Genomic DNA, 27,656 nt, shown 5'->3' with positions numbered 1-27,656 from the left:
AGAGGTTGACTCAAAGCCTTCCTGTTGTACACTCAGTATTAAGGAGTTGAATTACGGTGTTAAACCACCTAACGGTTCCCGAGCGCAACTGTGTCTGCATCTCACCACTCCCTCAGGAGATGGGCCATTGATATTCTGTGGACTATTACTTTTTTTCGTCAACTAGTTGTTTACTGCTGGACATTTCCTGGCATTTTGGTCTTTTAAAATCATTTGGGAACCTAATAAACGTGGAAACATTTTTTGCCTAAATGAAACTGTCTGAAACCAGACGCCCAAAAACAGAAGACCTGCACAGTCCAACTCATCTTTTTCAAACAGATGTTTCAAGTTTTAGCTCAAAAATGAAAAAGAGGTGAAGGTTTGCGGTCAAGTCAACATTTACTGATTGTAGTTTGAACCATGACCTCGACAAACCGTGGGTCAAGGTCCTAAATCCATTTAATTTATTGGTGCAAAAGTTACAGTTTTATAACCTTGAATAAATGAAATAACTGACATTAACATCTGACTGAATTATTCAGATGTTTCTGGAACATTTTTGCTACAAATCTTAAAAAGAAAACTTTGAACTTGATTAAGTCTTCTGCTTTTATTTTGAAGGTCAGAACTGCTATATTTGCAGCATAAAACATAAGTATCAGTCAAAGGTAAAAGGCTATTAAGTGTCTACAACCAAACTGGCGCCACATTCATGTCGTCAGTCAAGTAAAACGCTCAAGAAAGTCTGTGGCCTTCGCAGCTCATCAGTAAACAAGCAAGTCAAGCGTGTCACCTGACATTTAACAGCAGAGAGCGAAGTGAAAGACGCTTCAGTCTCTCGCCGAGTCCCTGTTTCATTTCCTGTTTCATTCACAACACACACAATACAAGTTTGCTTTAAGAGCCAAAATTCAACCTTTTATTTTCATTGTCGGTCTCAATGTTGACTTAGATTCAACAAACCATCTCTGTATTTTCAGCTTCGCTTTGCATTAAATTTGGCAGTAAACTTACTCCACGTTGTCTTTGTGAAACAGTAAACAGAAAAACCTTGAATTGAAGAAGCAGAAAGGAAAAGATGAAAGACAACATGTTTCAACATGTTTCATTTAACTGACCTAGATTGGCAGGTGGAAAAGTTCAGACCCGACATCAGATTTTTTACGCTGAATTGGCCGTCGGATCAGATTTCCACTGCAGATATTTTACAGTGGATCAATGCAAGTTTCCAACCTGTTGTGTTATCAGATCGGGTTCCGTGTGAATGCACGCGCTCATACCCACATGTGCACACAAAGAAAAGCGTCTTGACTTCTGGATGTTTTTTATCTATATTTTTGATGCTTTGATTTCATTTTGTTTTTATGATTTGAACAGAACAAATCGTGGTGGAAGCTGAAGGCGTTCGTCCGCTGGCCCTTCAACGCCACGCAGCGGAAAAAGCTCAGCTGGGTTCAGCTCGCCGGCCACAAAGGTGAAGGTTTTTAAAAGCTGATGCCTTTCATGAAAAAATGAAGCGACTTGTTAAAAAAAAAAAAAATCTTAAGGCTTGATTTTTGTGTTAAACATTAATCTAAATGTTTACAGGATAATGAAAATGACTGTCAGACTAACTTGTCAACCTTTTTTGAATTGTAAAATTACTTACTTAAAAATGTAGCTAAAATTTACAATTGATTTTTTTTTTACTTAAAATAAGTTTTTATTTTATTTTTTTTAATACTAATGTCTTATTTTTAGATCCATGCTCTTAATGGGACAAAACAATCTCCACTGTGCTTGGAAACATGTAGAGCAAAGATAAATTAGAGCAGCTTAAAGTCTGGTAAAATATCTTAAAGTCTAAAAACAAGATTTAAAATCTTTGCAAGTATCAAATAGTTTGCAGTGAGATGGGAAATCCTAAACGATGCACAAAACTGAGCCAAAAAGATTACAGGTTTCAGTTCCAGATTTTCACTGTGACAGGTGCGATAAAAAGAAATAGACTTTTGAAAGCTTTGTACTTCCACCAAACCGTTTTATTTTGACGTTTTGTGACTTGCAAAGCGATGAAGATGTTTTTTCTAAGGCACAGCCTGTGGTATCAGAGCATCTCTCTGAACATTCAGGTACAGCCTGTGCATGCTGGTAACTCCTCCTCCACCTCATCATCATCATGTCTTCATTCCAGGCAACTTCAAAGCGGCAGATGAGGGCAGTATTCTTAAAAAGTTCTCTGAGAACGAGATGGAGTGCTTTGAGAAGCTGAGGGATGACGCGCTGCTCCCGTTTGTGCCCGGGTACCACGGCGTGGTGGAAAAGGACGGCGAGTCCTTCCTGCACATGACCGACCTGCTGGCGACCTTCGACCTCCCGAATGTGATGGACTGCAAGATGGGAGTGAGGTTAGCGCCCTTCTCCGAGTTTTTCCCCTTCCCTGCTGATCGATGCTCAGGGCTTTGTGAAAGCAAACGAATCCAAACAAACAAAAAAAGAAGAGAAAAATGCAGACGGAGCAGCTCTGCATGGTTCGCCTCTACAAGGGAACACCTGTTGTAACTGCACGCTGTTTGCTTGGCTTCCTGCCATCGCGGGTGGAGTTCCTCCACACGTATCTGCAGAGAGATGCTGGTGGATGTGTACGTGCGAGTCTGTGCATGCACGGGCAGGCGGGTTCAGGGCAGCCGCGGTTTAAGCCGACGAGGAGACACACACCAAAACACACCCGACGAGCAGCGAACACAACCCAAACGAAAGATTTTGCATTATCTGCTCGCACACGTGTGCTTCTGTGTGCAGAGGGTGTCCCTGGAGACTCCCTTCTGTCAAAAACACCCAACCACAACGTTGCAAAACCACCAGCGCAGACACACAAACACACAGGGTTAACGTGTTGCTCCGGAGTCTCCTCTCAGCTTCCCTCTAGAGCACAGAGGAAGCGCCGCTCGCAAACAGAAACCAAAATTCAGGTCTGTTTGCAGAAACCCGCAGCTTCACTCTTCACCTGCAAGAAGACTCTTTGCCTTTTCTGCTTAGAAAATAAACCCTCTGATTTGGTCTGTTTGTTTGTTTGTTTGGGGGATCATAAATTGTGTTTTTGTCTGTGACCATCTGATAAGAGTGCACAGACGTGGCAGCATATCTCCTCTCAGAGGCCGTCTCAGACATTTTTTTTTCTCTTTGTTGAAGGACGTACCTGGAGGAGGAGCTTGTGAGAGCCAGAGAGCGGCCCAAGCCGCGGGAGGACCTGTACAAGAAAATGGTGGAGGTGGACCGCGACGGTCCGACTCCTCAGGAACACTCCCAAAGGGGCGTCACCAAACCTCGATACATGCAGTGGAGGGAGACCCTGAGCTCCAGCAACACTCTGGGCTTCAGGATAGAAGGCATCAAGGTGTGCAGCGTCTCCTTTACTGCAGTCTGTCCCAGTTTACTGTAGTTTCACTTTCAAATCTTTGTACTTTGAGTGGAAATGTTTTCAAAAGATCAACTCAAATCAAGAACGACTGAGAATTTTCCTTAGTATTGTCTGATACAGTATCTTCCTGCAGGTGTTTTAATTATAATTTAAGTATGAACAAAAACTGGCAGGAATATAATTCCAGAATAAATCAACTTAAACCTTAATGAGTAAAGTAATTTTTCATGCAGTAACTAAAGTAATCAGTTACTTTTCTAAAGTAATTTACACAACACTGAGTATAAGTCTCATTTTTTTCTTTTTTCTTGCATAGTTTTTTCGGGGTACGACTTTATACTTTTTATACTAAAAAAATAAACGGCAACAACCACTAGAGGACACTGTAGGTGTGTGATTCAGTATTTACTTCCACAGAAGAAGAAGTGCAGCTATGTCTAATACCAGGCTTGGAAGAATTGCTCCAAAGCGACTCGGATTTAGTGATTTAAAGTGATATAAAGAGTTTAGTTGACTTTAGCATGTTCATATGTTGCACTAATACACCCAATTCCTCCTGTTTTATGAATCTACAAAAGAATCAATGTGACCTATCTGTTTTGTTATTATGATATGCCTTTAAAGATGAAATGTCCATTCTTGCTCCCATATTAAAAACACCACATTCATTGCAGTAGGTCTTTAAAAAGAACTTAATAGTGATTTATGTTGAAATTTCCAAATGCGTTCCATGGTGACCTTTTTATTTTTCTATTTTTCTCTTCTCCGCAGAAAGATGATGGAACATGTCGCACCGACTTCAAGAAAACCAGGAAGAAGCAGGACGTCATCCAGGTCTTCAAAGACTTCGTCAGTGGAGACCTCGGCCTCATAGTACGTCTCTTTGACCCGCTGAGTGTTGACACCTTTCAGATCCGCCTCAAATGTTTAGCCAAAGCAAACATGATGTCACTGTCCTAACATTTGAAGAAGGATTGGCTCTGTTTAACCACACATTTAGAGAACTGTAACGAAACATGTTTGAACTGCAACATATGAGTAACATCCTCACTTCAAGCTACCAAGTAAACATTCCCGCTGTTTGCCTTTAGTTTCTTAGATACACAACAATCTGCTGCGTTTGTTTTGATCCATCTCTGGGGTTTGTGGGTTCTCCTGTTCTTCCATGACGGCCTGTTTTCTTTTGCAGAAGTCGTATTTGACCAAGCTGGAGGAGATCCGGCAGGCCCTGAACACGTCGGAGTTCTTCAAGCGGCACGAGGTGATGACTCATCGACGGTAGACGATAAACGATGACAGTAGATGTGATATTAGCCAGGGACAGCTGCATCGTAGGTAGCAGCTCGCTGCTTCAGCCAGAGCAGAGGAGTGAAGAGCAGCTCCAGCAGTATTATTATTTTAGAAACAGCTCAACAACAAAATATATACTTTTCTTGTAGATATTTTTTTATATTTTCTTTGCAAATTAAAATAAAATCTGAAGTAAAGCAGCTTTACTCTCTCCGATCATCTTTGGATCTATTCTAAAAGCGTTTGAATTATGATTATGATGCCAAAAATGTTTAGTTTTCTAGAAGATGATTTCTGTAGAGTTCACTAGACATTCCTCTCTAGCTCACTAAGCCAGGCGGCTGGCTAGCTGTGGGTTCTGTGACAGGCTGGCGACCTGTCCAGAGTGTATCTCGCCTTCGCCCAACAGTAACCATGACAGTCTCCTGTAACCCCTCTGCCCCAGAGAGTTAATACGTGGATGGAAGTTCAGAACAAAAATGCCTGCAAGTCTATATTGGATTTTCTTTTCTATCCTTTGATCGAGTCATTGAAAATGCCTCATGCCCAAAGCGGAGTCTCTGATTGGTTAACGCCCCGCGGAGTGCATCTGTACTTTGACTTAACATTGAAACTTGACGCTCCTGACACACAAATTGCGTCCGGTGTGTATGCACCATTAGCTTTTTCAAACAGCATTTTTACATGTGCTCCTGATTCACAACAATTTGAATAATAAATAGTCAAAAATGCAATTTTAAGATTCATTTTCTTCACACATGGACTTCATCATTAGAAAATGCAACAAGAACATGTTAAAAACACAATTTTCATTAGAGTGGGTCAGTAAATACCAACATTTGGAAGGACATTTTAAACTTAAAGGATATAATAACCTAATTTCTTCTTCTTTATTCCATCTTTATTCTTTCAAGTATTCGCAGCAGATAATCTGCCCTTGGCTCGCTCATGTTGTTCTATCTTTAGGATGACTAATGTAACCTTTAATGAGCTGCTTTTAATCCAGCTTTGGATCAGCCCCCAAACTTCCTACACTTCACTTCGATCACAAAGAGCCTTTTTCTCTCGGTATTAAACTTTCTGGTGCATGATTTCTCTCTCTCCTTTCTATTTATTTCAGATCAATTTCTTTTACGTTTTTTGACTTTTATAATATTTATACTTGAAACAAACAGGACTTCTTCCTGTGTAAGTAGAAAAGCTTTGAATCGTTCATAGATGTAGCAGCTAAAAAAAACCTTCAGATTTTTGTCTAAGTGTCTCAGTAGGCTAGAAAACCCCTTTATGTTTTCATTTTTTTCTTTTATATTTTTTCACCTTTTAAAGAAATTTAATGTTTAATTTTCTTGAAACTTCCCACTTTATGGTCTGTTTTACTTCAGGAGACGCCGTCAGCTCTCGTATATTTTTGAAGCAGATCAGTTTTCTGCTTATGAGTTACACTTCCTCATTTTTTTCCTGTCAAATTTTTAAAACTTTATTATCCCTACAGTGACACAAAAGTCCCAAATCCTCATAAAAGCACCTCTTTTTCAATTTTTTTTCATGAGTGTTTGTACCTTATGACTGATGGATGAAGTCTGGTTAAAGACCTTCATCTTTTCTGTCTCCAGGTCATCGGCAGCTCCCTCCTCTTCATCCACGACAGCACCGGTAATGCACAAGTCTGGATTATTGACTTCGGGAAGACCACCGCGCTGCCGGAGGGTCAGACGCTGCAGCACGACGTCCCATGGCAGGAGGGGAACCGGGAGGACGGCTACCTGTGGGGGCTGGAAAACCTCATGCACACCTTGAGGTCCGTCGTCGAGGAAACGGCCAGCGAGGACAGTTGCTAAGACAACAGCGCCACAAACACGAGTCCACCGACTCCCCGCTACTTTAATGGACTCTACGACAAGAGACTGTTTTGGGTTTCAGACAAAGGTGTTCAGTGGTGTAAGGAGCACCCTAAACAGCACCCTCTAGTGGACAGATTTAGCACTGACAGAAGAGATGAGCACTGAACAGAGAACTCCTCTCGCCAGCGAACACACCGACACTAATTCATCTTCCTGAATAGCAAACAGAAGTGAAAGTGCAGACATCCTCGTCAGCTTTAGGAGCAGAGAGTTGAAATGTGAAGAGAATCCTCTAAACCATCACATCACTCGGTCCTCCGAAGCTCTACGGGCAGGAAACACCCACCGCCAGCGTAACTCACGCCTGGTGTGGCGCTGCTCGCCATCACTGCATTAAAAGCACCACTTTTTATCATCGTAAAGCAAGATCTTCTTGCTTTTTTAACAACTTTTTTTTTTAATTACTCTTTTAATCTTTAAATCAAACTTTACTGACTATTGTAACACTCCATGGTGCACTTCTTCCTTTAGAACATGTAAGTTTGGGCCAGCACGGAGCTCAGAGTACGATCAGTGTTGAGCACATTAAATGGAAGCTTGTACAAGAAAAATGTCGTCTGGTTTTTTAAAAATAATTTTTATGCTAAGACAAAAAGAAGAGCTTAAGCAAATCAAACAGAAATTAATATCTTATTTATTTGGAATACATTTACAACGAAAAGCAATAAAAATATACTTAGTATTTTGTATTCCAGTGAGGGAGCAACTTCCAAATAGATTTTTCTACAAAATATTTCCCAATCAGTAATCTGTTATTAATGGCACTTTTTTTTAAAGTTTCATTAAAACTGTTCATATTTTAAAGCTTTAATGTCTGCAGTTGGAAAGTAAAAAGCAATATCAGCGAGTCTGAGTGTAAAAGTGATTATTATATTTATTTATTTATTCATTTCCAATAAGAAAATTAGCCAAACACCAAAAAAGAGACAGGCAGCACCTATTTCCTTACAAGCAAAATGCACCCCCTTCTGGTTAAATACAGGTACTACAACACTAAATCAGACTTAAATAAACTAAGAAAAAAAAAAAAAAAAAAACATCACATTAGTCCAGTGTACAGAGAAGCACTTACAAAAATAAAGACTTTTGAGCTGCAAAGTCATCAAACTGGTTAATGAAAGCACACACTGGCCAAGAAATATTAGGATTAAAATATTTCAGTTTGCAGAAAGAAATGAAGGTGATTGAAGAAACATTCTGGATTGTCATTATTTTCTAGAAAAGCTGAAGATTTCTCTTTTTGGAGAAAAATAAAAAAATAATAAAATCATGATTTAACCAAACAACTTTGATCTCAAACTTTAGCAGCTCCATTAAGGGCAATCATGTTAGGAAATAAGGAATACTCACAATAGTTAAAACTAGTAGAAAAAGGTCAAACTTTCAGCTTTTCTCATTAAAAAATAGATTTATATTTCCTGCCAATGGGGGTAAAATAGGTTAACATAGATGTCAAAGCCTGTTTTGTATTAAGTTTGTTTGCATTAGGCTTATCTTGACACACAGATGAAGAGAGAATGCCCAAGAAAGTATTTTTCCTGTATTAAAAAGTCCATATTAATTTTTACTTAAAAAAACGTTTTCAAGTCAGGTTGGAAACTTAAGACAATATTAGCAAGCCTGAGCAGAAAATACAATTAGCCAAAAACTATAATAAAATATAAATGCACATTTAACATGTTAAATATAGATGTTGCTTTCAAAATAAAAGTCACATTGACAACAACCCCCAAATCCAACTAAATTAAACACTTAAATAATGAATAATTAGCAACAATTAAGTTTGGCAGCAGCTCCCTGCTACAGCCTCTATGTCTCCCCCTACTGGGTACCAGTGGTACTACCCGGACAACATTTTTTATTTGGCAGTGTTCAACTACAAGTGCAGATTCATCATAAACAAACAAACAAAAGATAGATCTCAACAAACGTAACTAGAAAAATAGCCAACCTTTTCACAACTGCAAGGTTGTGTTCTACACATTTACACACACCACCCTGTATGAGTGAAACACAAATTATGTCCTGTCTCTGGATCAAGGCGTTGTATTCACTCCAACTTGTTAAAAATCTATAAACAGCAAATCAGTGACAGTATCTTTATCACGATGGACCCTCTATTTAAATTTATGTCAAACACACGTGCAAAAACCTTTAAAAGTACAGCACAAAATGTCCTGTATGGCACAATAAGACATTTGGAACCTGAAAACTGTTTTTGAGTAACTCATATCTTATGAATAAAAAGCAGGTTTGAAGCCTAAAGCCAAAAAATTCCCCAAAATACTGAGATGGGAGCACATACTGTAGATTTCCACCAGGGGGCAGCAATCGACCATAAAGGTTGGTACATTTTTTATGCCAAAAATCAATTATTGCAGTCATTGGGATTCAATCTTTTCACATTTTAAGGGTGAAAATAAAATCAGAAATGGCAGAAGTCCAACTATAAGATGATACTGAATAAAAGTTAAAGGGTTACACGATGAAAATTGTGTTTTTAACAGGTTTTTATGGCACTTTTTCTAAGGTATTAGAAAAATTAAGCTTAAAATTGTATCTTGGAGAATTTTTTAAAATTCAAATTGTTGGTTTAAAAAGCATCTGAAGGATTTTGATCATTTAAAAAATAATACGGAAAAAATTAAAATGTCAGTGTGGGTGTGATGGGATTCATCTACAGCAGTTGGTTGCTCAGAGTTTCAGTGTGAAGCTACAAACATCCCAAAGGGCTCAAACAGCTTTTGTTTGGGTTTTCCAGCATACCAGGAGCTCCTCTGATTTGGTTTAAGGCCACGGCAGACCTCAAATAGTCACAAACTGGGAGTTTGAGTGTCTTTTTAAGAACATTCTCCAGGTCTGTTTTCAGGAGTGGTAGATGCTCAGGTCCTCTGACAGGGAGAAGCCGGAGTCTCGATCGCGCGTCGGTTTCTCCGCTTTGGCGTGTCTCTTCATGTCTTCGTGGCCATAGCTGGCGTGGCGCTTTAGGAAGAGTTTTGGTTTGCAGGTTGAGGACGCTTGCGGACCCGAGCCGGGAGTGGGGCTGCTGTTTGTGGTGACTTCCACGGCTTTGGCTGCAACCAGCGGTAAGCTCTCCACCTCGTGGCTCTGCTCCTCGTAGGCGTAGTTGACATTCCCGCAGGGGAAACTCTGCAGCTTCGCCAAGTCCACGCCGGCTTTTGTGGCCCCTGAGGACGCGGTGAGTGGAGCCTGGGTGGGGCTGGCAGGAGGTGGACTCGAGCTGAGGTAGGAGCTGCTGGTGCTGTCGCAGACGCTTTTGTTCTCGGAGGCCGGGCTGCAGCTCTGGGAGTTGGGGGTGGAGCTGGACAGCGGCATCGACTGAGTGTGAGCCAGCGTTTTCCTTCCCTTGGAGTTCTCCAAAACCCAGGAGCCGTAAGTCGGGTTCCAGAGGTTCTTGGTCTTGTTCTTCAGCTTCTGGCTCCCGGAGGAGGAGCTGCTCCTGGAGCAGGATCGGTGCTCGGCGTGGTGGAGGCGGTGGCCTCCCGTCGACAAACCGGGCGCCGGGACGGTCTCGGCCCAGGACGGCTGCAGCACCTCGCAGCAGGATGTCACTTCATGGTGGATCGGCTGCGTCTTCTGCAGGAGGAGGCGGGGTTTGGTGGGTTGTGGGGGAGGAGTGGGGGGACCAAAACTCCTGGGAGAGAAGGCCATCTGGGAGGGGGAATCCTGGCAAACGGAGTGGGACACCAGGAGTGGAGTGATACTCGTGGAGGGCGGGACAGAGGGACGCATCACCGGTCCTCCATCCTCCTCCATGTTGGGCCCACATTCCACAGGCAGCGGCGCGTTCACCACATCAGGGTCCTGACAGACACACAATCTTTAGTCTCCAAATCTGGATTAAAGTAGGCAGGAGTAGCTCATCATACCTGAGTGCAGAAGTTGATTCTCTCCAGGATTGTTGAGAAGTTGGGTCGCTGGTTGGGACAGTGCTGCCAACACTGAGTCATGAGCCGATAGCTTCAATTAAACAAAGTGCATCAGCTGAGCTTTTTTATGCTGGGAGAAAATCAAACTGCTCCGGTTCTGGTACTCACACGGGCCCGGGGCAGCCCTTGGGAGGATCCATCCTGCCTCCACTGGTGACAAACTCCAGCACCTCCTGGTTGGTTTTACACGGATACGGCATGTAACCCAGAGAGAGGATCTCCCACAGCAGTACTCCAAACGACCTGCAGGGGGAGACAAAGATGAGTTCACAGAGGAGGAGGTGCTTTCTGCAGGACGGACTTTTCCGCCTTCCTGATTCTCTGAGCGGCTTTTCGATTTGTGGCAATCCGAGATTTGTCTCTCACCTGAGCTGCTTGGCTGATTAAACCTTCTGAAAATATAATTAAAGTAAATTTTAATAATTATAAAAAAAGACGGTTATGTTGTTTTTGGTTGTAGTGTGCAAACCAGGGGTGGAAGCTACTTTAGAAACAACCAGATCTTAAAGATCTGCTTATATTATTAATATGTATATGCAGTCAATTAACAAATTATAAAGCAATAATTGAAAATTTAAGTGAATTGGACAATCGTTTTGAATTCTAATAATCAGACATAATTTGTCAACTCGAATTTTAGGCCTAATTTAGGCTAACTCACTTTACAATGAGGAAGTGACTGGCAGTTATTTAAAAAAAAATTATATATTTTTTGATGGCACTTCCTTCATGATTGACAGATCGATATATTGGGCACACACCTTTAACTTTTACCACTTTTAAGAATCCTATTGTTAAACAAGATGCCTGGATACTAGATTTTGACATGTTTTCAACAGTTTTGTACCAAATATCCGTCTTGCAGGTAAAGATTCCCTCCACAAAAGCCTCCGGAGGCATCCATTTGACAGGAAGCATGGCACGACCCCCCTTCCTGTAGTAGCTGGCTCTGAGAGAAGAAACAAAAAATACTATTTCTGATTTGATCCAAACAACAACAACAAAAAAATCAGATTTAGCTGAATAGAAAGAAAAACAAATGACTGTTCTCATGTAAACAATGTTAAACAGCTTCTGCAGATTCAGGGTGCAAACCTGTAAATGTCCCGAGCCATGCCGAAGTCTCCGATCTTTGCCACCCGCTCAGGTCCAGCGCAGGTCAGCAGGCAATTTCTAGCAGCAATGTCTCTGAAAAATATTCATTCTGTCACATAAGGCTGAGTAAAAATGCTGAAAAACACTTTACGATAAGAGATTATGATCTCAAATATAGACTTTTTTTTAAACATTTCAAGGAATTTATGATGCTACGGTCACGCCAGTGTGCGATGGGGAGCCATCGGCAGAATCTTCAAGATTGTCTGGGTGTACATTTACACATCGTCCAGTCAGAGCTGCTACAGCCAACAACTGCACGAAGATTTCATGATGGCGTCATTCCCTCCGTCACTGCCACTGCATGACCTTAAAATGTGCACGGACGCCCACTGTGTCAATGTATATAACAGGTTTATAGTTTAAATTTAAAGAACAATTCATGCTTGAATTTAGAGGAATGTTTTGTTTTATGATACAATGTTCCGCTTGTGGATTCAGAATAAATGAGAGGACGGCGGAGCCATACGGTTGTTTTACCGTTTGGTCAGCCGTTCAGCCATTCAAAGGAGTAAACAGACTCTCATTAAGTTCATTGGAGTTCAAGAATAAAATGAACGAAAAAAGAAAATTCTAAGAAGATGAAAGTTTAATGACGAGAACTCTACAGTCAACTTTTAGAGAAAAATGATCTGGTTGCTGTAAAATTGTAACTTTTTTAGAAAACCTCTGGGGCCACTACCTCCCATTTACAAATGCCGCAGTTGCTGAAAAACTTGCATTTAGGTCGCCTGGGATTTGTGACCATAGTCTAAGAGGAAACATGCAACAGGGCCAAAAAATCTTGTAAACGTGGGATTGCAAATAAAAAAAATCTTTTTCATCAATTTGGATTTTAGACCCAACCAGCGCAGTGTCTTTGTGGTTGACTGTCTGTCCTGAGATTAGAAGGTCGTGGGATCAAAACCAGACTGAGTCATACTAAAGACAATGTGTCCCTGCTTCAACATCAAAGGTTTAGATTGGGGGGTTAAACCACCAAATGGTTTCCAGGTGTCTTCAGTTCACCCCTCCCCCAGAAGGTTCGCGACAAATAATGGGACTTTAACTTTTAACTTAAAGTTTAAGAATCCTCTCAGACATGTCGACATGTCGTTAAAATGTGCGTCTGAACCTGTGTATGAACTGGTTCTCCTCCAGGTAGCGACAGCCGTTGGCGATGTCTCTGGCCATTTGCAGCAGCTCCAGCATGGTGAGTGAAGGTGTCTGGCCCTGAATGCAGAAAACCCACATTTAGCGCACACACACGCCAGCCTGAGACGCACACGGGAAGAGGAATCTGCAGTGCAGACGCACCGTCCGCGGTCTGTTCTGCCTCAGGAAGGTTTTCATGTCTCCTCCGATCATCAGCTCCAGCAAGATGAAACGGGGAAGGATGTTTAGACTCACGCCGATGCAGCGCACGATGTTCTCATGGCTGAACTTGCTGCTGGGACACAAAGGAGGACACAAACGAGGACAGCTGGATTAGCAGGGATGCAGTGCTGAACGAATGTTAAATCTGGAAAACAGGAGTTTACTCATACAAGTAGTTAGTACAGTTCAAATGTGACTAAAAATGGACGAATAAACGCAGCTTTGGAAATGAAGCTAAATCTCTCAACCTCTTCGATTGTCCCTATTTCAACCTGAATTACTGCAAAGTTGCAATAAAATCTTTAAAAAAAATCGCCAACATTAAATAAATTAGGATTTTCAAACATAGAGATAATAAATGCATTTAAATATTCACTTTATTACCAGATCAGCTTCAGAAATGTAGTGGTTAGATTAATATTATGTAACATATTGATGGTAAATAGCAATATAAATGGAAGTAGACAAACTTTCAGTTTGGGAAATCATAAACTAAAGCTAGAATGGAAGCTATAAAGATTTCTGTATTGAAACAAACAAAATAACAAAATAAATGATCAAAATATTCAAGTGAGAAAATGTTATAGAGTTGGATGTTTGGCGGTATGTTAGTTTGTATAAAAAAATCCTGTCATTTATCAACACGATTAACTACTGAAAGTAGTATTTTAACTAAATTAATAAACCATTGTTTTATATAAATATGCATATTATAAAATTGCTAAACTTCAGATTTACAAATTTTTGCAATAAAAGATTAGCAGTAATGAGTCTGTCGATCATCTTTAACGTTTGACTGATTTTCCTTCAAAATAAAACACTTTCAGGTCATTTAAAAGGAAAAAAGCCCGACTATACATACTTTGAATCAAGTTAAATATAGAAATGGCTACGATATGATTTATATATGTATGATCAGTACAGCAGCTGACTGTATGGTGGATATAAGAATTCAGGCTTGGGCACCTCATAATCAAAGCCTCCATCAGGAAATCCATTTCATCCTGTTCAGAGCAGATTTCTGGAAGAGTCTGTGGAGAAAAAGAGAAGTGACTGAACTGTGAGCCATTCTTAAAAGGAACTACAGTTCTTTTATTTGGAAGCTTTCCTGAAGTGTCTTCGTTTGGACCCTTTACTATTATTATTATTATTAATTATTAATTATTTGTCAATTTCTGCTTCTTTTATTATTTTTTTTTCTCAAGTTGGACCGCGCTTCTCTCCCTGTGGGTGAGCTCTGAAGCACAAAAGTTATAAAACGTATATTGTTATGTATTTCCAAGCGCTAGCAATTCCATGCTAACGTAGCTAACCTGCAACTATTGATGACGTCATCAAGTGAGAGTTATGTCCGAATTCACTATTTTTCCATAGTTCTCCATTTGGAGGACTAAGCCTATGTCCAAATTCCCACAATAATCCCTAAATTCTAAAAAAACGATACAGTGCAGGACTATGTAGTGCCCTTGATTTTAATAGCAATTCAGACACCATGCTCACTACTTTACTTTCGTTTTGCTGAACGCCGGATATGATGTCAGCAATTTCACAGAGGGAAATCAATAATATTTGTTTCTCCACTGTGTTCTGATGATGAAAATGTGGATGGTTTGTTTGAAAATTACATTTAAACATGTTTTTTTGTGCAAAAATTGTTCGACTGCAATGCGTTGTAGTCTATGTTTGCTAATGTAGTGAGCATCGATGCACACTGGCTCTCGCAAAGGCTTCTGGGACTTTTCTAGAGCACTCGATTTTGAAATTGTAGATTCGGACAGCACAACAAAATGACAAAAGCACTTAATACTGCTCTAGATAGTGAATACGGAAGGAATTCGAACACAACTTAAATGTAGGTATAGGGAGAAGCCGTATGGATAAGGAAAGAAAATAGATTCTGTCCAAGTGTTTGTTGGGGTGTAGCAGTGGAAGCTATCATTTTTTACCACGTTTGAGTTCCTAAATCAGAGATTTAGAGTTAAATATTAGAATTGATTTCCCCTCGTGGGATGAATAAATCAATCTAAGCTTGAGAGTTGCTGTCCTGAAGAGAAGTGCTGGTGCTGATCAACCAATGTCTCTTCAGAACTTTATAACCCATGGAGAAATGGTGCCTGTAACTATCCTGAACATCTGTCTTTTTAGCAAACGGTTTTGGACCAAAATTAAAACAGAGCATTCCCCTCATGACGCATCCAGTTAATGAGACTTCAACTTGAGTGGTTATTTGTGGACTGAATGTTTACATTTACTAATTGTGTAAAGAGCTGATGCCTTACTGCAGAGGCTATGCACCACGTCAAAGAGCCAACAGCAGTAAGTGAGCTATGATTTATGGTTCAGCCCGGAGCGCACGCAGAGCCTCCACCGACGGGACTTTCATCCATAGGCATTCGCATTGTGCGCTTGTGTTTGCCTCTCTCTGTAATTACACCACCAACTGTTCGCCGCCGGTTCAGGTTCTTTTGTGGTAGCTAGTGCTGACGTAGCATAAAGCACATATCCCACGGTCACAGCTCAGCCTGGTCGAGATACCATTAAAGAAAACTGATGATGCAGTGGCTGGAAATGCACAGAAGGGACAGAAAAGGCTGCAAAACCCAACAGCTATTACAGTTCAGGTCAGCCTGATGCACGGTAACTTCATCTGACTTTTACCGAGCCCGTTTTCATGGTAGGAGTGTGGCCTTTTAAGGTCATTCCTAATTGTTGCCATAGAAACGTTGACTAGGACCGACTCGAACCAATCACCAATCACTATAACCACGACTGGCTCTAAAATGGTGGCGTCCGTTTCGTGGAAAAATAGCAACCGAATTGGCTTCATTTTGCTGGAGCCAGATGTAAGGCATTTTCTATGGGTGTCACACTCGCTCAGTCCAGTTCTCTTATACAGTCAATGGTGGCAATTGAGAACAGCAGAGTGAAGGCCATTCCAAATAAAATAAGGAAAGCTTTTCGCTAAGGGGTCAGCTGCTCCCCTTGCCCCCTTGTAGCTCCGCCCCTGGTGGTACATCTGATGTGGATGCAACTTATATTTCGTTTACGAATACTTCATGATATACTTAACACACGCACAAAAATTGTATTTTTTTTACGTCCTTTAAGAGGCAACACACACCTGTGCTCCCTTTAAAATGCAACCATTCCTCTCTTTGACCCTCCGGGTCCTACAGGTCAGCACCCCTACAGGTGGATGTGACTAGGGCTTTCGCTTGGTAGATCTGGCTCCCTTGTAGTGCCAGTACAGTTTGAAGGAAATAATTGCATTTGTGAAAAATAATTGACATTTTTTGACAAAATTAAGATGAAAAAACTTCTAAAATTTCCATTTATATCCCAGCTTTTCATGTTTTTGGTTCAAATGAGTTCTGTTTGTCACTATTTTGTCCCTAAAGTGTCAGATTAGAGATTTTTTTGCATTTTGAGCTTTTTTTTTAAATTATCGTAATGGGTTGATCAGTTAGTGCCACACTTTTCTATTACAAGAACAACTCTAAGCATGGATTTATTATCCGCAAAACTCTAAATCTGACCTTTACAGCCACTTGCATGGGACTACCATCAGGATTCATCCGTAGAACTTGTCCCTCGTAAACTTCTCCAAATGCGCCGTGACCCAGAGCCCTATGGGAAAACAGTCAGAAATGCAGTGTTCAGAAATGTTTCCAAATCAAAAGCAGCGATCTTCACATTGTCTCAGCACCTGAAGAGCGTGATGTTCTGGCGTGGGACTTCCTTCAGATCGCTGAGTGAGGCCACCTTGCCGACGAAGCAGTAGTTGGGATTGTAGTCCGTCATGATGGTGGACGAGCGGATCTTGCTCAGCTTGTACTCTGGACTCTGCAGACGCCGCCTCACTGCAAGCATGTCGATCTTCCTGCGGTACCACACTACAAAGAGCAGACCACAACACCGGTTTGAACTCAGACAAACCTAGATACAATACTAGAAACATTTAGAACTTACATTTAAAGATAAAATTAAAGAGGAAAAAAAAGCTCAGAGTTGCACCTCTCTCAAAAGACACAAACAAACAGAAGGTCTGCATGTGAGTCCTCGGTTTCTCCTCCCATAGTGTCTGTGCCAGTGACCAGAGACTCACCCGCTGAGGAGGCAGCCCACGTCCCCGATGCAGGTTGGTAGTCTGCCAGGGAGGGGGAGTTGCGTGCAGGTAAGAGGTGTCGTCGAGCCATCGCCCGGTGCAGATGCTAGGGACTCGGGGTTGGGGGTGGGATGATGGGAGCAATGAGGAGGAGATGAAGGGACGGGAGGTGGAGGAGGGGGAGGAGGTGGATGAGGAGGAGGGATGCAGGAGATGGGGGCGCCCAGGGTACAGACTACCTCCCTGCATGGGGGAGAGCTCAGGTGAAGAGACACCATTAAGCTAGTGGGTGTGTGTGCATTGTGATGACATCAGAGCAACCAATGATGAATAAAAGGATTCAAACTTTATTGTTTTAAAAAAGTCTAACACAAGTTATCCAACATATATCTTTATTTACATAAAAGACAAGCCAGTTACATTTGCATTTTATTTTTTAAATGAAATTATGATTATAAATTCTAATTTAAAAATGTTTATAAGCAAACAACTTTATTTTCTGTATTTTCTGTATCCATGAACCCAGAGCAACCTTTTACTATTTTGAAAACCGTTTCACTTCTGAGATATAAAATTTCCAGCCTTCAGCTGAGTAACTCCTTTTTTTCTTTGCATCAGCAATAACAAGACTTACTTACTTACATTCACTAAAATCATGTGTACACACACAGTCTTCTTAGCAATTCTAAGCTGAAATACAGTTACCTTTATCCAAATTCCCACTCACGGACCTCCTCTGTCCTAAGTGGACATTACTGACTGTTACATTTCCACTTTTTCAAAGTCCTGCACTACAACCTGATGAGAAATCCCACGTTTTAAGATGACTGGAGCTTTATTGAAGGAAAGATAATCTATGAAAGCTAGATTACACAATCATCACTTGCAAAAAAATGATCTAAAAATGCAAATATTGGTGGAGCAGCGACTTTGCAAATTTCAAGACGCTTTCACTTTGAGAACGTGGAGAGCAGTTAGGACAACAAACCAGCGCCATTCTGACATGAACTGAAGGCAAATACTATTAATCATGAAGTACATCAACACAGAAGAAAGAAAACATTTCAAGAAGATAGAAATCCATTTTCTGTAGATGCTTATTCCTAAGACGGGAGTTATGGTTGCTGGAGCCTATCCTAGCTCCTGTAGGGCAAAGTTCATCACTCCATTGTAGGGCCGTACGAAGACAGACCACCATACACTCACATTCACACCTGGAAGTCAATTTAGAGTTACCTATGAGGCCTGTTATAAGCCTGAAGAAAACCCTTCCATATACGGGGAGGACATTCAAATGCCATACAGAAAAGATCCAGCTATGAATTGTGGGAATTGAACTTCTCATTACGAGGTTAGAGTGTTACCCACTGTACCACTTCACAGCCCAGTTAAGAACCACAAACCAATTCATCCAAAGCTGATCTGTAACCAGTTCATTCCACTAAGATTATGTCCTAGGGGTCGCTACTGAGGTCGAGTCTATTGCTTTTGGATGGTTTCATCCATCACTTCCTCAGCAAAGCATCATGGTTAACATCTTTAAAAGCAAATACAGGAGAGCTCATTTTGGGAAAATGAAGTGTGCTTCCTACACGAAGAATCAAACATCATAATACATTTAAAGTGCATCCACCATAACCAAAAAAGAAAATGAATGCCACATCATACAGCATTGATAAGGTTTTGATGTGAAAATATCAGGTTAAGCTTTGTAAATCACCAAAGCATCTGTGTCACCAACATGTGGGATCGTCAAAAACAGCAGTTCCACAAAAATACACGATTGGACAAAACCCCAAAACAAGCCGGTGTTCTGGTAAATTTCAGGGTTTCAAATGTCTTCGAGGTCAAAGTCAGTGAGATAACTGTAGGGATATTTATTCCCATTAGTATTTTCTCCTTCTAAACACAGCAGTGTCTGCCATTAGCTGTCTAGATGACTTAACTCCTCTTGAGCTGTATTATTATTATTTTTGTTACATTATTTTCGCTTTATTTTGGTGAAATTTCCACAGGAAGACAGCGAATCTGCTCTAAATGATAATGTGCAAGGCTGATACACTTTTTTCTCTCATGGTTGATAAAAAGGAATTCATAATATTTAAATACTAGTTGTTGAAATAGTTGTGAAAGTTGGCCCCTAATACTATTGACATATTTTAACCAGCAATAGCTGGAAAATAATGAAATAAACTCGCTCAGGCCTGAAAAACCAAACAGTACTGGTAATTAAAATGTCAGCTGCATTTTACATCACTTCTCTTATTGAATATTTCATTTTGTTTTCTTTAGTGAAAACCTAATAATTTAGGTGAGGTCTGATTTACTTGTCAGAGTGAGGTTCAGCTCGTTCACTGGTGTTGAACAAATATTCCTCTTCAGGTTCTCATGCAAAGTTAGGTTTTACCAGAGCTTGTTATGGGAATGAAATTGAAGATATTCATCATCTGAGATTCCTCAAACCTCAGCGTGAACGCAGAGAGGACGGCAGGAATGGAGGTTCTGCACCAGCTGAGAATGTGCTTCTCTTCTGTGTAATTGGCTATGAAAGGTCTTTGGAGAAAAAGTTATCAACTATTGCATCATTCAATGTTTTGTCTAGCTCAAAATTAATAAATGTTAATTCAAAATTGGATTTTTTAGAAAAGTTTTTTGAATGTTTTTTTTTTCTGGCAATATTTTCTATTTGGAAGATTTCAAACGATTTTGTCAGAGTAAGTCTGTGGTTTGTTTGGCTCACTTTTCTGTTTTTTTTTTTTTCTTTTTCCCCTGTTTCTTTTGTTTTTCCAACAATAAAGATTGTCAGCTTCGTTAAATTCTCCTATTTTGTAAGCAGTTTCATTGCTCAAACACCACCAAACGGAAAGTGCCAAACAGCATGAGTGGGCTGGAGAAAGAATAGTTCCAAAACACTCAGTTCTGTTTTTGTACATCGAATTTACGGTTAACTGGCAGAAGTTGGGATGTAGGAATCATGCTGGTGTCCAGAGTTTTTCCTCAAGTTTTTACAATAGTGATGGAACTTATTATAGAAGCCCCAAAGGAGGCTGGAGAGGATTCAGGTTGAGGAGCGACTCTGACCCACTTAGAGTGCACAGGAATGATTTGCTAACAAGAAGCCTGTTGGGTCATTCAAAGTTAGAGTCAGCTTAATTATATATCCTTCATCATCCGAAAATGGCACAAGAACATGTCAAAAACAACAAAAACACAATTTTCACCATAGTGGGTCTTTAAGGATAAAGCAGTTTGCTAACCTAAGACAGTGTGGCTAAAATAGCATATGTAAAGTTGAGAAATTAGAGACAGTTGTTTTCTTTTTTAAATTAGGTAATGGATAGGCTTTGGCAGAGTGGCTTTGAAAAGAAGAAAGAATATGGAAGCTTCTGGAAACTACTCTGACAGGACATTCAATGAGCCAAGACTGCAGCAGTGCGTGGGCATAGAGATGTTGCTTCACAGGTGCAGTTTGGACGTGGCAGCTTTGAGAGAACAACTCAGGGCTCAGGGGAGGGGCTTCAAGCAGGTGGTTTACAAAATGGCTGACGTTGCTGCTGGCTGTGGTGAGTTCTTGTAAAAGAAGGGAAAGATGCTGCGTGGGGGAGTCTCAAGTTTCCACAAAGTGACTTGATACATTTTCTGGGGTTAAATTTTAGAATTTAAAGGATGTCTGGGTGTTAGTTGAAATTTAATGCTAAATCACTTTTAGCTAGCAGGCAAGATTGGGGCTTGCTAGCTAAGTAGCTTTGCAAACTGTAACTGTAACTCTATGGTATTGGTGAATTTACTATTTATTGCTGATTTAATTGAGTTGTTTGGAAGAAAAGGGATTTTTTTTTTGTATTTTAATAAAATGTTAAGATTGCATTTCGTGAACAGTCAAAGGGCAGCCTGCTAGCTAAGAAGTTTTGCTAACTTATTAATCTGTATTTTTTGGTTCTGGTGTCTTAACTGGGTTGGAAGGTTTAATTTAAGAGTTGGGAAAATGAAAGATATCTGCCTAGCTTTTGAACGGTTAGCTAAGCTAGATTGCTTTTTGCTAAATTTTCTTGTGGAGATTGGGATTGTCAAAAAGCCTTAATGGGTTGGCCTTTCTCTATGGGCATGTCTTCGTCTTCATCCCCTTTTACTCTCCATCTTTCCCTCCCTACTTTTTTATCATCTCTATCTTTGAGATTGGCGATTATGAAGAAAATTATTATGGTAACTAGTTATTAGCGCTGTGATTGCTTGTTTCTGCTTGATTATTGGCTTGTGCAGTTGGGGGCGTGAGTGCAGACGTAGAGGGAGTAAAAAAACTGTGAAGGAGTTGGCCACCTCAACAGATGTAGCTGAAAATGGAATGTGTGATTGTGTTGCGTGTGGTAAGTGTATTGTGAAGTATTGGTAAGGCTTCTGCAAGTTGTATGCATTTATGACGTAGGGGGAATGCTGTTATACAGTGTTCTTTGGGCACACTCTACTGTAGTCAATGGTGTAAGTACTGGCCCCCTTTAATAATTCTGTGTGAACACCTCATACACAGGGTGTGATATGGATGCATTGGACGCGCTTTATTCTATGGTGTTCACATTGGACAAGCAGGGAGGGGCTTCTTCCTCTTTTTGTTTATCTACTGTTTGCTACAAGATGTCCACCACCTATAGTTGGAAGAAGCTTGGTTTAAAATGTTGTATCTCTTGAAACTTGTCCCAGACTTTTTTATTCATATCTCTTACTTGGTGTCATCCAATCCAGCCAGGGCCAAACCGCAAGTCTAATTTCTCCCCCATGATCAATTTACATTCGGTTAGCACTTCTGTGAATTGAAAGGGATACCATTCCAGTCCTTGGCTGGTCAAAGTTTGACCTGATTTAACTTTCAACGCTCGTTCAAAGGCCACATGACCGTAAATGGTCACAGAAACCTGTGTAGCTATTCGGGAACCCAGGAGTTTTGATCACGGAAATGTTCAAAACTAGACGTTTTACTGGAAGTGGATGCTTGAACATGTGTTTCCAAGGGCGATGTGTACACTTGAACAGCACTTACTGGCCCCTTGCAGAGTCTGTAGGATCTGCAGGGGGCATTGAAATAACACGCCTGTGATTCACTTACCCTTTTGTGTTGCAGAAAAAATGTACATTTTCACGCTTTGGCCTCACCAAGCGGTATACAACATTGTTATTTTATGTGGGCCACCAGTGTGTTTAATTTGCACTATCTAGCCATAAGGGGAGTTGTGACTAAGACTTCTTCTTGAGGTTGCACCAATCAATGACTTGATGTCCTTCTTAGAGGCCAACCAATGGGTCAGAATATCATTTCTAAGCATCTCCTTAGTTTTTAATAAAATGGTTGCTCTTCTTAAATTAGTTACTAATTTCTGGCACTTTTATTTGAGTTTTTATACAATGTAATATCACATCTGGTTGTCCACTCAGGAAAACTAAAATGTTCCACCAACTGATAAAATCTCATCATTTCTTTATTCAAAAACAGGTGAGCGCTCGCTCAGAATGCGCTCCTACATTACAGTGCTTTGAATGAAACTGCAGACTGCCACATTCAAACAGCTGAGATGTTACACTCTTTGTAAGACGATGAGAAGAAGCTAAAAAGAGCTCCTTTCTTTCAACTGTTGTCTCCTGAAAACTGAGTTTATGTAAAATGTCAAACACTTTATATTTTTACAATAAAAGTGTTTACATTGCATCTCAATGATGTCTTACTTCATTTAAGGCAACTAAACACAAGATTATGTTACATTTATGTGTTGTTTTTCATTAAATAATCATTTCACCCTCTTTGGACTAATCTGTATTTACACACAGAGGGTGAAATTAAGGCTTTGTTCAACAAAAAAGTATGTTGAGAGTCAGTTGACCTCTAACTCCGAGTCTGGTTTCCCCCGTGGTTTGTTAGTTTCTTGCACACAGTGAGAAAGAAAACTGAAATGCTGATAAACATCGTTCTTGTGTCTGTCATTAGCCTAAAAAGCACATCCGGTTGGGCTCACAGCCGATGGAAGGTGGAGGGAAAAGTCTGTGCACACAACTGAAGGAGTCTCTTACTGAGGATGATGCCCGTGCAGACCAGAGCAACGCCGCTCGCGATGGTGGAGACGACGACGGCCAGGACCAGGGATGTGGACATCTCTCCCGGTGGGGGTGCAGCTTTGGGAAGGCGCAGTGAGTAAGTTGAGATTTTCATTCATCAGGTTAATTACATTGCAGCCATCACAAAACGGCATTAGTGTACCTGCAGCACTGATGCACGTTACGTTGTCACTGGCCAGGAATTCCTCGTCATCGCAGACGCAGAGGATGAAGTGGCTCTCTTCTTCTCGCTTGCAGCTTTGTGTCTTGCAGTGACTGCAGTTCAGCTGCACCTTGATCTCGCATTCGCCGTGACCTTCCATCGCTGGAATAACAATGATGCATCAATGAAAAAATGTCATGTGCATGAAGTAAAAATAGTCTGAAAAATGACCTCATGTGAGGGCTATCAGTGGCTGCCATAAATATATATATTTATGTGTTACTTTACCCCCACGTGGATTTATCGTAGCATTACACATTTCCTTATTTATTAGATGTATCCCATCTGTGTCATTTTCTTTCACAAATTCTACCTGTAGTTACTTATCTGCCCAGTTGGATCTAGTGGGGGGAATCTTCAGCCAGCTCATGATTCGATTCGATTTCGATTCAGGAGGCAACAATTCTAGATCAGTATACTTGTTTAACTTTTAAGAACATAAAAATTCTGACATGAAAAATATTTTGTTTGAAAATAAAAAATCTGTCACAGCATCAAAAGGGAAAAGTTCTCCCTGAACTCAACAATCTTAAATAAGACAATGTTTCATTTTATCATTAGACCAGTTTAACTCGTGAAACAAAATAAATAGTGTCTAGCTCGCTGCACAAATGTCAGAGTGAAAAACATGTTGCATTTAATTTCGCTTGTTATTTTCACTTTAAATTATATAATTTTTTCGATTGTTTAAAATTCATAAAACGGTTCAGAATCATTTATGGTTTATAATGGATGCATCTAAAAATAGTTTTTTTTCCGTCTTAATCTGAATCTTTTAGATAAACCCAAGTACAGTGAGATCCCTGATATCCCCACAAAGTATGTTTTATTAGACTAAATTGTCATGTTTGAGGTGTGCATCTGGAGATGCTGATTAAAGAGTCTTTCTCTATAGACATTAATGGGAAATATGCTAATATTTACTTAAAGGGAAAAAAAATTCTGAGTATAGCTGTTGCCGACTTAAAGACCTACTCTAATGAATATTTCGTTTGTATCATGTTCTTGTGGCATTTTTCTCATGATGGAGGATATATATAAAATAAATTAAGATTTAAATTGCTTTTCTAAATGTTGTAAATCAGGAGATGAAAAAAATATGATTAAAAAGAACTTATTTGTGATGTGGACAATACGCTGTGTTGGCCACAAGCTCCGTGCTCCAAGCTCTGTGCAACGGCAAGGGGAAGGGGGGGTGGGGTTGCTCTGCACCCATGACTTCACCCACTACTTAGGCAAATTTCTCATGAACTTTTGCTGCTCTGCAGAAACTCCGCCCTAGAAAATGACCATTCTTTCTTTGTTTTTTTTTAATTATGGCTAAAAATAGCACAATTATAATTAAAGAACACTTTTACAACAGATCAAAAGATGATCAGAGTGAGACTTTAAACACACACACAATTTTTGACCAATTTGCCATCAGAATTTCGTACTGCATTTACCTTCAGCAAACTGAAGCAAGTCCAATCATTAATAATAAAACACTCCAAAAGAAGGAGTAAAAAGGTTTTGTGGATTATTTCATCATGTTGTTGGAACAGAATATATTTGGTGGATTTTAAATAATCCATGAGTTTGGTTATCTTGGGACATCCTCCTTAAGCTTAATTAAAACACATAAAATGAAAAATGAAAGTCATAAATTGCTGCCCAGATAAATTTTTTAATGTTAAAATAGGTGAGGTTCATTTTTAATTTCCTTTTCTTTGTTTTACTAAACTGCTCTGTGATGCTTTGAGATTCCATCTCTTTAATCCCGTTTACAGAAAAACCAACTACATTGTTTTTTATTAAATCATTTAAATACAAAATACCTTAGAGGAGCATCATCTGATGTGAGATGACAGGTTTACCTGTATTTTTTTTTAAATGTGGGTTTTGTTTTTTCAAAGATATGCTTTGAAAGTATGTCCTCCTAGAGATCATGTCAATATGCTTGAGAGTGATGACAGAGCAGAGCTCAACTTTAAAGACAACAACGCCTTTCTCAGGGAAAATAGAGGTCAGCCTGTCTGTTGGCGCCGACGGCAACGAGCAGCGTGAGGCTGTGAATTAGTCGTCTTCTTCCTCCAGCTGAAGTGATGAGAATCAGATGAACTCAGGAGCAACACAACCGTTTGAAAAGAACAAAAAAGATCAACCAAAAAAACCCAAAGCATATAAAAAATTAAGCCTCATTTAAGAGATAAAGGTTTTTAAAATCCTCCATGACTTTCAATAATTTTAATTATTAGATTACAATTTATTTTAATCTCAAAAGATCCTTGAATTATTTTGAAGCTTTTGCTTTTATGTGTTTTATGTTTATTTGATCCTTTTTGGCAGTTTTTACTCATATACAAGATGTTTTTCTACTCTTGAAGTTGATCAATAGTTTACGCAAAATCTTCTCAAAATACATGCACTCTGCTGAATGAAAAGCTGGTCTTCTGCAGAGTGTTTTGTTTTTGAACTACCGTATTTTCCGGACTATAAGTCGCGGTTTTTTTCATAGATTGAATGTCCCTGCGACTTATACTCCAGTGCGACTTATATACGAATTTTTAATGAGATGAGATATGGACCGTAAGTCTAGAGTGCCCTCTTATGGTGATCTATGCAATTACTTTATTTACTTTAGTTATTCAGACGTGACACAGAGGACGAAGAATTTAAGGGATTTAGTGATATGGAGTGAGATTGCGTGCAATTAATTACAGTAAAGATACAAAGTTGATGAGTTCTTGAGGCTATAGTTAAATAAAACTGTTATGTTATATAAATGCTACACCTTTTCGTTTTTTTCATGATGCTAATATGTGAATATGTGTTGACACATATTCAGCCTGTTTTCTATTCACTTATGAATGTTATAACTTACCTTCCAGGATGATGTAATATCGTTTTTTTCAACCAGTTTGTAAAATAAATTACTTGAAAAAAATGCGACTTATACTCCAGTGCGACTTATGTATGGTTTTTTCTTCTTCATTATGTATTTTTTGGCCCCTGCGACTTATACTCCGGTGCGACTTATAGTCCGAAAAATACGGTAAATCAATAAATTTGGATTTATGCTGCTTCTTGTTTAAACTGAGGCTCATCTAGCTTTGCAATGCAGCAAATCGCTCCATTCCTCTGTCAGATGGGATGTGCTAAAGTCCAGTTAAGACACTGAATAGGATGAAGTTGTGCATAAAAAATGAATAAATGTTTGAAAGTGATAAATAGTTAATTTACGTACTCCAAAAAGCCCTAATTTTTCAAGTGTCTTCTGTTTTTCTTGCTAAATAATGGTGTTTTTTTTAATTGAGGCATTAAAAAAAGGAGTGTTTTTGGCTTTTCATTAAACTTAACACAACATCACGGATGTTGAGGATTTTTCTGTTTCTTTCATCCTTTTAAAAATAAAGATTTGTCTTAAAGAACTCCCAAGAACTGAACAAACTGACCTGCCAGAGGCTGCAGAAAAATCTCCCCCAGCGGATGGATGAAGGAAACTCCGTTCTGGCCGTCGGCAGTGATGTCATCTGTCAGAGCAGAATCACCGCCTGCAAAATAGAAACTCTGTGAATGTGCTAAAAAATCCTTTCAGAACTCTTCTAACAAAACAATTATTTAAAAAGAAGTCAAATAGTGCATTAATCTTGTTGGCATTCTCAAAGTTTTGTAAAGAAATGTTTTATTTCAAATTTTAGATTGTAATCTTCAGAGTGTTGACTTCTTATCTGATGACTTTTTCTGCATTAAGCTTCTAGATGAAGATGGATTCCAGGCGGCAGGATGCCAACTATCATTAACTGGGCAGATATTTATTTTAGTTGAAAGGTTTTACTGTATATTACAAATATATATTACACATTTTCAGAAGTTAGAAACCACTGTTGTCTCCATGTCGGGGTTCAGAGAATCAATCGTCCAGTGAAGAGCAGCAGCTGTGACTGGACGCGCCGTCATGTTAGCGCCGTATGGCAAGCAAAAGATGTCATAAATCGTCAACAAAAGTGGGCAGGGCAGTGCCTCACTTGCAAATGTTCCACGGATAATAATTATCTGAAATATTAAAATGTTCCCACAATTTCAATAAATCGATGAATACCAAATAAATAATTTAAGTTTGATTTCAACAGTTTTGTTTAGGATTTAATTTGGACGGGGGCAAGAGAAAATTAGCATTTTAAGGGGTACTAAAGACAGATTTGGTCTTTTCAAAACTATTTTCAAGCATTTTTTT

General features: G+C 39.7%; 2 protein-coding genes and 1 long non-coding RNA gene across 3 annotated transcripts in view; 2 read left to right on the top strand and 1 right to left on the bottom strand.

The window, feature by feature from the left end:
* The window catches only part of itpka (inositol-trisphosphate 3-kinase A), a 13,008-nt gene extending 5,398 nt beyond the window's left edge, over positions 1 to 7,610 (top strand). The window contains exons 2-7 of the mRNA XM_024268851.2: positions 1,360 to 1,456; positions 2,156 to 2,369; positions 3,154 to 3,358; positions 4,154 to 4,255; positions 4,572 to 4,643; positions 6,286 to 7,610. Coding sequence (XP_024124619.1) covers positions 1,360 to 1,456; positions 2,156 to 2,369; positions 3,154 to 3,358; positions 4,154 to 4,255; positions 4,572 to 4,643; positions 6,286 to 6,510 — 915 coding nt within the window. The 3' untranslated portion in view covers positions 6,511 to 7,610. The remainder of the gene's footprint in view (positions 1 to 1,359; positions 1,457 to 2,155; positions 2,370 to 3,153; positions 3,359 to 4,153; positions 4,256 to 4,571; positions 4,644 to 6,285) is intronic.
* The window catches only part of ltk (leukocyte receptor tyrosine kinase), a gene marked incomplete in the record, with an annotated part of 58,708 nt that continues 38,481 nt past the window's right edge, over positions 7,430 to 27,656 (bottom strand). The window contains 13 exon segments of the mRNA XM_024277683.2: positions 7,430 to 10,398; positions 10,464 to 10,554; positions 10,632 to 10,766; positions 11,371 to 11,472; positions 11,619 to 11,711; positions 12,793 to 12,890; positions 12,975 to 13,104; positions 14,001 to 14,065; positions 16,571 to 16,661; positions 16,741 to 16,927; positions 23,194 to 23,295; positions 23,381 to 23,542; positions 26,875 to 26,973. Of these exon segments, the coding sequence (XP_024133451.2) occupies positions 9,439 to 10,398; positions 10,464 to 10,554; positions 10,632 to 10,766; positions 11,371 to 11,472; positions 11,619 to 11,711; positions 12,793 to 12,890; positions 12,975 to 13,104; positions 14,001 to 14,065; positions 16,571 to 16,661; positions 16,741 to 16,927; positions 23,194 to 23,295; positions 23,381 to 23,542; positions 26,875 to 26,973 (2,315 nt within the window).
* LOC112149816 lies at positions 20,444 to 23,713 on the top strand. Its single transcript, XR_002919849.2, has 3 exons — positions 20,444 to 20,702; positions 23,111 to 23,314; positions 23,418 to 23,713. It is a non-coding gene; the product is annotated as an uncharacterized LOC112149816 (long non-coding RNA).

This window comes from Oryzias melastigma, linkage group LG22 (assembly GCF_002922805.2).
Source record: "Oryzias melastigma strain HK-1 linkage group LG22, ASM292280v2, whole genome shotgun sequence".
Lineage (NCBI taxonomy): Eukaryota > Metazoa > Chordata > Actinopteri > Beloniformes > Adrianichthyidae > Oryzias > Oryzias melastigma.
The sequence above is the reverse complement of the archived record's forward strand: the minus strand, read 5'-3'. Positions and strand labels throughout refer to the sequence as shown.